We start from the raw sequence: 11,182 nt of genomic DNA, 5'->3' as shown, positions 1-11,182 counted from the left end.
AGACTTCCTTGAAGTCGGAGAAACTTGTTCCACTGTAGAGCACTTACGCGCAGGAGAGCGCTGGTGCGTTGAATAACGCTTGGCAAGCCGGGGAGTGCTGTTGCACAGGAGAGTGGTGGCGAGCTGGGGAGCGCTGGGGAACCGGACAGCGCTGGTGCGCAGGCTAGCACAGATGCGTAGGTGGGCGCTGGCGAGCTGGAGAGCGCTGGCAAGCTGGGTGACGAGCTGGCGAGCGCTGGCGCGCAATAGAGTGCTGGCGCGTTGGAGAGCGCTTGCGAACTGGAGAGCTCTGACGCGCAGGAGAGCGTTGGCGAGCTGGTGAGCGTTGACGAGTAGGTAAGCGCAGACGTGCAGGAGCACAGGAGAGCACTGTCGGAGCGGGAGAGCGCAGGTGCGCTGGCGACCATTGGTGTGCTGACAAGCCCTGGTATTTGGCAAGCACGAACGGGCTGAAGAGCCCTGGCAATCAGGAGAACGCTGGGGCATTGGAGAGCTCTGAAGCGGAGGAGAGCGCTGACGCACTGGATGGCATTGACGCGCTGTTGAGTGTTGACATGTTGGTGGGGCGCTGAAGAGTTGATGGTGAGCACTGGTGCACTGATGAGTGCTGGCGCGTTGAAGAAGGTCTAGAACGCTGCGTAGGGCGGCGCATTGACGAGGGTGAGTGACGTTTGGAAGTGAAAGAAGCAGCCTTGAGTTTCTCCCCTTCCAAGAAACCTTTGAAGGAGAAATATCGCGCTTTGACTTCTTCCGCCTGCGCCCAAACCATTCCCACTGGGAGGCAGACCACTCCCGACACTCACTACATTTATTTTGGCTATATCACAGTTGACCTCTGCAGGTGTAAAGAGTAACCACAAACAAAAAAAGCATTAATGGCAGTCCAAAAATAACTTGGTAGGATGAAGAACGGCAACGAATGTTCACCATCCGAGCCAAATGCAAAGTGAGCTAAATCACAGGTGTGTGAGTGGAAGAAGTAGCAAACTAACCCCCAACCCCACTAACAAGCGGAATGGGTAGTTACCCTTGCTAAAATTTTAATGGCTCATCCTTTCAGCTTCTCCGAAAGTAATATCCCTAATAAATAGCGTAGGTTTGTATTCCAGTTACAGAACAATTAAAGTTTTGTTACTGGAGATAATGCAAAACTTAACATTATGACAGAAATATAAAATAACGACAGCCTGTCTAACTTAATAGCCTGATAAATTTTTGAAAAATAAAGGAGTATCAAAATTTAATCACCCTTAATAAAAATGTATAACTCTACATTAACGAAATGGAATTAAAAACTCATATAAAAGAAATACAGTATCTACATAGTTACCATGTGAAAGAGAAGTAATGTATATGCAGACATGAATCACACCAGAGTTGCAAAAATGTAAAGATACTACTATAGTTACCAAGTTGTTATAGATTAGTTCATAAACCAAGAATCCTACTTATAAACTTCCCCAGGGCTTTAAAAAAAAAGGTTTTGTTTAAAAGTAAAACCGAACTAAGGTAATATTAAAAAAAACAAGAAATCAATGCAGATATGACCAAGACGTTGCAGAAATATGTTTAGTAAAATGGGCCACATAAGCATGGGTATAAGTTGAACACACCAGTCATGTTAACACATGATGAAAGTTAGGTTTAGTGTTTGACTACTGATGAAGAAAATTGCTTTAGGAGTCACAACAATTCACATATAAAAGTTTTTGAAGTACCTCAGCCTACTTTGTGTGCATTAGTTTTTCATACTTTAATTTGTAATCATAATACATCTAAGAAAGATGACAAATTCTATCCAGTAACTTACACAATTACAATTAGCAACTTAACCAATCCTATTTGTAGATAGTTTAAAAATCACATGGAAAAGATCTTCACTAATAAATTACATTATCCAGATATATTATGAACAGTATACATTGCAGCTTTGGTTATATCTACATCCATTTTCCACTAACTAATCACTACCTTAAATACTACTTTTTTTTAACGGTTACTACTTGCATACTGTATATATCAAATGTGCCCCCACTTTTCTGGTAAAACTGAATTTCAAGAAATCTTAGAATGCTGTACTCGGCTACTTAAAAAAACTTTTAATAATGAATAATACAGGCATATGCCATGATTAAAAAAAAAAAAGAGAGAGAGAGAGAGGAGAGAGAGAGAGGAGAGAGAGAGAGAGAGAGAGAGGAGGGGAGAGAGAGAGAGAGAGAGAGAGAGAGAGAGAGAATGTATACCTGTGCTTGTATGCTTGATCTCCGGCTCCGTATTCCTGAATCTTTCCTAGGGTCCTTGCCAGACAAACTTCCCCAAGAATTCTGCAGAGTTTCCCTGGGCATCTGGGGAGTTGCAGGTGTGTTAGGTGGGTCAGGTGACGTGGGGGTGTGAGGTGTGGGTGGTGGTGGCTGGGGTGAGGGAAGTGTGGTGGGGGGTGGAGGTGATGGTTGGGGTCATACTTGATGGGAGGTTGCCGCTACCTTGACATACTCCTTCTGCATCGCTGATGTCACCGCTCCATCCTTCACTCCATTCATGGGACTGGAAAATTATTTTGGAGTCAAATATACATTCAATTTCCAATATCCCTCTTTATTTAAAATAATTTGAATTTTACTAGACTAAAAAACCATAGTTCTTTAATAGGAGTGATTTCAGCATAGCGGGAAGGTGGCTCTTAAAATTATGACGAGGTGGTGGTAGTTACAGCCACGTATCAGGGAAGCCCTGCCCACCAAACAGGCCACTGAGCTCTTCTCTTGAACCTTCAGCCAAGGACTTATGGGTTGGTTGAGGATGTTAAGGTACCTTAAAAGACTTAGGTTTGTATACTTAGGAAAAATACAAATTGCTTAAAATATTTGTTATTTTTTCCTACACCACAATTACAGACCCTAGTCCTTTAATAGGAGAGCTACCTTAGGAGGGATGACGTCCCTGTTACCAACTCGGTCTACTATCCCCTGAAATGTGAAATCACTTTGATTCTGCATAGGAGCAAAGTGGTGACTTCTGTCAACCTCATAAAATAAACAATTTGAAAATAATTTGTATTTTTCCTTGCGATACAAATCTTTAGCTATTTATAGGGGTATTACTTTCTGTGAAGATGAAAGGAAGAGCTATTAGAATTTAGCAAGGGTTAAACACCCATCCTACTAGTAAGCAGGGGGGAGGGGGGGAGAGTAACTACCCCACTCACTCACACAACTGTGACTGTGCTTTCCTTTGCTTGTTGGTAGTACTTCAAGGGGGCATGGGTTGTCGGGCAAGTCTGTATAAATAGCTAAGGGCTTGTATAGTTAGGAAAAATACAAATTATTTCCAAATCTGTTCTTTGTTCCATAACTGGAATAAAAACCTACGTTATTTATAGGGTAGTATACCCTATAAATAACGTAGTGGGTGGACAACCCTGCCAATCTGGGTTTTTGTCTTTAATCAGGGATTCCTCCAAAAGAAGGAAACCCTAACCCCTCGCTAACCTTGCTAAGCAAGATCTGCGGCCTACGCAAGCTGTGTAAGTAGAGATACTAGCAGTGTGACTGTCAAAAAGGTAAGATTTCTTCCGAGTAAAAGGAGTCTTTTGAAGTCACGACATTCCCAATACCACTTCGCCAGGGTATAGGGACAAAACAGAATCAACAAAATACAGTAATGCCTCACAACAGGAAATTAGGATACTTAATTGGTTCCGTAAGGGCTTTCGTAAAGTGATTTTTTCGTGTAGCCAGTCGCCTTTTACATGTAAAAGCCTAATTTGTTCCAGACCTAGAAAAACACCACATTAAATGATTATAAAAAGGATATGCACAACTAAAGAGTATTAAAATGCATGAAAAGTACTGTATTTTGATCATTTAATAAATTAACATTGATAATCTGTAAAAGAAGTGTTTACTTACAGCAAACAGTAAAAATATAATAACAAAAATGTGGAATCTTACCTTTGGAGTGAGGCGATGTCTGAGAGCGAAGTGCGGGGCGGTAGAGGAGGATGAAAATGGCGGAAAACATTTACAAGTGGCAGAAAACGTAAACACTTAACTTCACAAAACAGATTCATAAATGACAGAAAATATTAACACTTAATTTTAGGAAACACATTTACAAACGGCAGGAAATATCAACACTTAACTTTACGATAAACTTAAAATAAAATATTTTTTTTTCTTTTTCTATTTTTTTTTTACTTTAAGTTTTGCATTTTCTAAATTCAATTACACTACATATTTTCTTCATCACTGCCACTTTTCTTTCGTTTCTTAGCTGGCGCTTGGTCTGCTTCTACCGAAGGCCTCTTTCTAAAATAATCGTCTAAAGAAGCTTGTTTCTGCCTGCCTAAAATTTTCCTGAAATGACTCGGGCAAACTTCACTACAGTACTTAAGCGCACGACCTGTGAGAATTTTTTCTGGGTGTCTCTTTTCTACAAGAGCCACCATTTTTAAAGTAGCCATCTAGACCCTCCTTAATTTCCTCCCCCCACTGTGCTCTTCCTGAACGACGTTCACTCGCAAGGCCGCCAAGTCCTTCAGGTCATCCGTCGTAAGTTCCTCTTGGTGCTCCTCGATAAGCTCATCAATGTCAGCCTCATCAACTTCCAGACCCATGGACTTCCCAAGAGGTAACAATCTCGGCAACTTCAGATTGTGCAAACAGGTTCAGGATCATCAACATTTCGAAATTGTCTTCAGCTTGGTCTGCATGGAAGCCCTCAAAATCTCGTGCGGAGATGGCATCAGGCCACAGCTTCTTCAAAGCAGAGTACAATGTGCGCCTCGAAATCTCCTGCCAAGCTTAATTGATGATTTTAAAGCATATGACAATATCAAAATGCTCCTTCCAAAATTGTCGAAGGGTGAGGTTTGTGCCCTCAATGATTTTGAAACATCTCTTGAAGAGATATTTCGTATGAAGCTTCTTGAAGTTTGAATCAATTGCTGTCCATTGGCTGGAGGAGAGGGGGTGGTGTTCGGTGGAAGATAGAGAACCTTGATGAAGGAATATTCTGCTACAATATCTTCATCGAGGGCAGGAGGGTGAGCAGGGGCATTGTCCAGCACAAGCAGGCATTTCATAAGGAGGCGCTTCTCTTCCAAATACTTTTTCACAGTCGAGCCAAAACATATATTTATCCACTCGATGAACATTTGTCTTGTTACCCAGGCGTTTCCATTAGTCCTCCACAACACGTTTAGATTTTTCTTAGTGACTTTGTGGGTCTTGAAGGCTCGAGGAGTATCAGAGTGATACACCAGCAGGGGTTTCCCCTTGCAATCCCCACTGGCATTTCCACAGAGTGCAAGGGTAAGCCTATCCTTCATAGGCTTATGCTCAGGTAGCCTCTTTTCTTCTGGCGTGATGTACGTTCGACGAGGCATTTTTTTCCAAGAAAGCCCAGTCTCATTGCAATTAAAGACTTTCTGGGGACTGTAACCTTCCGGGACAGTCAACTCATCGAACGTCTTAACAATGGCTTTGGGCCGCTTGAGTCTCCGAGCTTGCAGCCTCTCCATGACCCACCACCGAATGAATGCCTGAGCGTCTCTTAAATTTTTCAAACCACCCACGAGAAGCCTTGAACTCTGGGGTTCCTGCTTCAATGTTCCTTCTCCTGCGTCAGCTTCATCCTGAGCAAGCACGAGATCACTGAAAATGGCACTGGCTTTCTGGCAGATTATCGCTTAAGTCATAGTGTCTCCAGGCATTTCTTTGTCCTTTACCCAGACAAGCAGCAGTCTCTCCATCTTATCGTGGACGTGGCTTCTCTTCCTGGAGAAAACAGTCACGCCCTTACAGGTGTTGCTGCTTTGATAGTTTCCTTCTGCTTCAGGATCATTCCTATCGTAGATGGATTTTGGCCATATTCTTTCGCAAGCGCACTTAGCCGCATGGCAGCCTTGTATTTCTTGGTTATTTCCATCTTCATCTCCATGGAAAGCATCATCCTCTTATTTCCCTTGACATCAGCGACTTTCTTGGGACCCATGGCTAATGATGTAACGTAAAATCACACACGATAACGGTACACACTGTAAAATTGTTACGAAAGCGAAATCACAAAAACTAAGTCAATGCGTACGATACAGCTGCCAGAACGAAAAGACATAGGAACACCAATGCGTAGAGATGCACAATGGGATACAGTACAGTTGATGCCGAGCAATAGGAGAGCAGAATCTCATGCTGGTAACTAGCATCCGAGTAGGGAGATAACCAATGGGAACGCAAGAGGATGGTAGCGAGTTTACGGGCTGGCGGCCCGAATTTTAAAATCCATCTTAGATACAATTGGGCTCTCGCTCCGTACCTCTTTTCGTTGTCCAAAACATTTTTCGTAATCCGTGTCGTAAAATTCTTTGCATCTCCTTTCGTAAGGTGAAAATTTTGTAATCCGATTCGTTCGTATCAAGAGGTTTGACAGTACTACGATACAGAAGGGAGCAACGGTTTACCTGCAATGGTCAGCTGTGCACAGGACCTTGGATGCTGATTTCCCCAAGAGAAGAGAGGATGAAGAAAAGACCCAGTCATTCCTTTACATTCACTCAGTCTAAAACTAGGTAACCAATGCCCTCAACCTTCTGCTACTTATCTATTTAAGAGCTTGAGGTACTAAACCAGCTGTTTTGCAGCCACCACAGGACCAATAAAGAACGTATCGAGCCTCCTGTGGGTCATGTATTGCAGGTAGTGGATAGTAAACGTTGTTTGAAGTTTCCACACGCCCACTTGTAGAACCTGCGCCAGAGAGTCGTTACGCTTAAAGGCCAGGGATGTAGTAATGCCCCTGACGTCATGAGCTCTGGGTCGACATGTTGGAGGAGGATCTAGATTTAGTGCGAATCCATGCTGAAATCGTGTCTCTAGTGATCTTCCTCTTAGTCCTCCCTGCCCTGACGAAAAGCAAAGGCACCGGAGGACGAGCTGCTGCTCTCTTGAGGTAGAGCCTCAAACTCCTTACTGAGCATATTAACAGATGATATAGGTTGTCGGTTACAAAACAAATACTCGTTGTCTGGAAGGAGTCAAATCTCAGATCCACTACCCCCGGATTTTGAGTCTTAACTACGAACTCCAGAACGAAGCTGAAATTTACCTCTCCCCATCCCCTTGAATGGGCGATGTCATACAGGAGACCATGAAGTTCGCCGACTCTTTTGGCCAAAGCCAAAGCGAGTAAGAACACCGTCTTTCATGTGAGGTGGCGATCTGTTGCCTGGCTTAATGATTCACGTCCTAAGGAGGAATTCTCACTTCTGACTGGAGACAGGTAAGTTCATAACTCCACATTAGGAGTAAAAGTTCCAGCGAAGAGGAAATATCCCCTCCTTTCAGTCTAAAGGCAAGACTCAAGGCTGAGCGATAGTTTTCAACTGCCAGGACTGAGAGGAGAATTTCCTCTTGCAGATATATGAAGAACTCCGCTATTGCTGGAATAGTGGCATCGAGTGGAGAGATACCCCTTCCACGATACCAACCACAAAAGACAATCCACTTCGCCTGGTAGACTGCGGTTGATGACTTCGCAGATATCCAGACATCCTTTTGGCAACCTGTTGCGAAAAGCCTCTTCAAGAGAGGAGATGAAGCAAAGCTACGGCTTTGTGGAAGATATTAGCGTGTTGTTGTCTGAGTAGATCGTGTCGTGGAGGAAATTCTCTTGGAAGCTCCATCAGGAGTTGCAGAAGGTCTGCAAACTATTCTGCATGATGACATAGCGGAGCTATGAGGGTCATTGAGAGATTGACCATTGTTCTGGTCTTGTTGAGCACTTTTTTCATCAGACAAAACGGGGGAAACATAGACGTCAATGCTGTCCCACCGTTGTTGGAATGCATTTTGCCAGAGAGCCTCGGGGTCCGGGACTGGGGAGCAGTACAACGGGAGCCTGAAGTTCAAGGCCATTACGAACAGATCCGCCGTCAGAGAACCTCTCAATGTCAGGACTTTGTTGGCTACTAGAGCACATTTATTTTGTAGGGAATGAAGTGAGCTGATAGTGTTACTGAATGGACTTCCGCCAACTCAGTATAGTATTTCTACTGCCAGATGGGATAGGGACTGTGAAAAAGACCGCCTTGCTTGTTGATATAAGCCAGAACTGTGGTGTTGTCACTACTCATCACAACTGAGTGGTCCGCCAGGAACTGATGGAACTGTTGAAGGGCCAGGAAGGCGGCCCTCATCTCCAAGAGATTGATGTGCTGGTACTTTTTGAACTCTGTCCATAGGCCTGAGGTCATGTGGTGCAGCATGTGGGCCCCTCACCTTTTGATTTGCTGCATCTGTGAAAAGCAACAAGATAACAAGTCTGGGTGGAGGACGAGAAGGTCGAAGCCCTTTAGCAGGTACATCTGTTCTTCTGGTCCGATGGGGATCAGAATGTCTGGAGAATCAAAGGCCTGATTCAAGTTGGATTTCAGCCGCCACTGGAGAGGTCGAATCCTGAGGCAACCACTAGGAGCTAGCCGGGCCAGAGATGACAGGTGCCCAAGGAGACATAGCCACCTCTGGGCTGGGAGCTATTATCATCTGAGAAAAGGTATTGCGACCTTCCTCAGCCTTAATAGCCTGTCGTCCGATGGGAAGGCTTTGTGAATGTTGGTGTCTATAATCATTCCTAGGCATACCAGTCATTGCGAGGAAAGCAGGGATGACTTCTTGAGGTTTACCATGATCACCAGATCTTGGCAAAGCCTCAGAACTTTGTCTCGGTGGTGAAGAAGCGTTACCACCAAGTCTGCTAGGATCAGCCAGTCGTCCGGATAGCGTAGGAGACAGATGCCGATGCTGTGAGCAAAAGATGACACAAGGATGAACACTTGTGAAGACGAGGTGCTGTGGAAAGACTGAAGCACAGAACCTTGAATTGGTATTTCTTGTTGTCAAAACTGAATCCGAGATACTTCCTCAAAGACGGATGGATTGGGATCTGGAAGCATGCGTCCTTTAGGTCTAGTGTGAACATGAAGTCCTGTGGTCTTACTGCTTGTTTGACCGTGTCTGCCTTCTCCATGATGACAAAGTTTGTTTGACAGACTTATTCAGACCTGAGACGTCGACGACTGGTCTCCAGCCTCCAGACACCTTTTTCACAAAAGTCAACTGAAGAAGCCTGGGGAGTCGCCGAGGACCTCTTGGAGAGGGCCCTTCTCTAACATGGTCTGGACTTCGGCCAAAAAGGGCCCGCCCCTCTGCGGATCCCAGCACAAAGGAGCTTTTCGACACTAGAGTCTTGCTCAGTGGAGGGAGAGATGATGTGAACGGGACATGATACCCTATAAGAATCATGGAGACTGTCCAGCGTTCGGCCCTGAGCTGCATCCGCCTATTCCAACAATGATGTAGGCATCCCCCTACTGGTGGACAAGTGTGGGGATTGCTTAATCTAGCATCTGCGGCTACGGTCGCTTTTTCCAGGTTATTTCCCTCCATGAGAGGACTTGGAACCTTTCCTATCCTGGGCCAAAAAAAAAAAAAGAGAGAGAGAGAGAGAGAGAGAGAGAGAGAGAGAGAGAGAGAGAGAGATTGATTTACTAAAGGAAACAATTACAAGTATTGATCTACCAATTTCTAATTAGCATACTAACTTCAATAGTTTTATTTGAAATACTTCTCTCATATTTTATCTACTTTAACTGTTGTTGAATTGCATAACGTTAGCAGGAACTTCATTCATGTTGCCGACAGATGATATTTTAATAGTTTTTAGCTCTGTGGTGCTTGATTATAAAGCTTAGGAATTATTTATTACAACTCCATCAGTGAGTATTCAATAGAGATTTTGCAAAGAAACAATGATTTCATTTGTTCCACACACACACACATTAAAATTCTCTCATAGTTATACCTGTCGTATTTCAGGTTTTTTGTACTTGGAATCAAAATCAACCTATCTCCACTATTGCAGCTTGTTGGTAAGTTTGCAGTACTTAGCTATGATTCATGATAATTTTGCACATTTACATGTTTTTCATATACTGTATATTGATATAAGCCTTATATACCTGTTAATATCTGGATTCTCTCTACCTCTGGATCAGATACCCAAGGGGGAATCATTTTTATGATAATAGCTTCTGGTAGGGCAGAGAATCGAAACAGGGTTAAAAAAACTGTTATTACAGTGACTTTGCCGCTCAGCCACAAAGAGAGATGAAGTTGATTACAATTCTCCCATACTTAGTCCTGTCAAATTCAGGTGGTTTTATGTACTTACAATTGAAATCAAACCATCTCCCCCATTGTAGCTTGTTGATAGGTTTGCAGTACTTGGCTATGATTTATGATAATTTTGCATATTTATATGTTTTTCATATACTGTATATTCATATTAGCCCTATATGCCTCTTAATATCTGGATTCTTTCTACTTCAGGATCAGAGACCCAAGGGGGGATCAACTTTATGATAATAGCTTCTGGAGGCCACAGAATCAAAACAGGGTCCAAGAAACTGAGGTTCTGGAGATAAAAGTTGATTTCAATTCTCCTATACTTATTCTTGTCGTATTCAGGTATTTTGTACAGTACTTATAATCGAAGTCACCCACCTTTACCATTGTAGCTTGATGGTAAGTTTACACTACTTGGCTATGATTAATGATAATTTTGCACATCTGTATGTTTTTTTATTCACATAAGTCATAAATATCCCTAATATCTGCATTCCCTCTACCTCTGGACCAGAGACCAAAGGGGGAAATCAACTTTATGATGACAGCTTCTGGTCGGCCAGGGAAACAAACCCGGACCCAAGAAAATAGAGTTCCAGTAACTTAGCCACTCAGCCATAAAAAGAGATAAAAGTTGATTACTTTTTTTTTTAAAGGTCACTCATGAATGGCAAAGGCAAGGGACAGTGACATTGACCTATCAAGCAGGACAATGCCCTATAGACTGGCCATATTACATATAAGCAGTGCCCAAGACCCCTTTCCACTCAAGCTAGGATAAAGGAGGGCCAAGAAATGGCTGATGATGACTCAGGAGATAGACCTATAGACTCCCCAAAACCACCCATCATTAACTCACAGGGATGGTGAGGTTGCAGTGACCAAAGGAACTAACGAGTTTGAGTGGGACTCGAACCCCAGTCTGGCAATCACTAGGCGAGGAAACTTCCAACAAGGCCACCACAACCCTAATTCTCCCACACTTATTACTTTTTAATTCA

General features: G+C 43.3%; 2 protein-coding genes across 2 annotated transcripts in view; both read right to left on the bottom strand.

The window, feature by feature from the left end:
* Ac13E (Adenylyl cyclase 13E) overlaps positions 1–11,182 on the bottom strand; it is a 286,840-nt gene that overhangs the window by 49,008 nt on the left and 226,650 nt on the right. The gene's annotated exons all lie outside the window — the stretch shown is intronic.
* Positions 2,250–11,182, bottom strand: part of LOC137618141 (uncharacterized) — a 30,804-nt gene continuing 21,871 nt past the window's right edge. Inside the window, exon 4 of the mRNA XM_068348167.1 lies at positions 2,250–2,544. Within this exon, the coding sequence (XP_068204268.1) occupies positions 2,374–2,544 (171 nt within the window). The 3' untranslated portion in view covers positions 2,250–2,373. The remainder of the gene's footprint in view (positions 2,545–11,182) is intronic.

The sequence above is a fragment of the Palaemon carinicauda genome, chromosome 24 (genome assembly GCF_036898095.1).
Source record: "Palaemon carinicauda isolate YSFRI2023 chromosome 24, ASM3689809v2, whole genome shotgun sequence".
NCBI lineage: Eukaryota > Metazoa > Arthropoda > Malacostraca > Decapoda > Palaemonidae > Palaemon > Palaemon carinicauda.
This window is presented reverse-complemented; position numbering and strand designations above follow the sequence as displayed.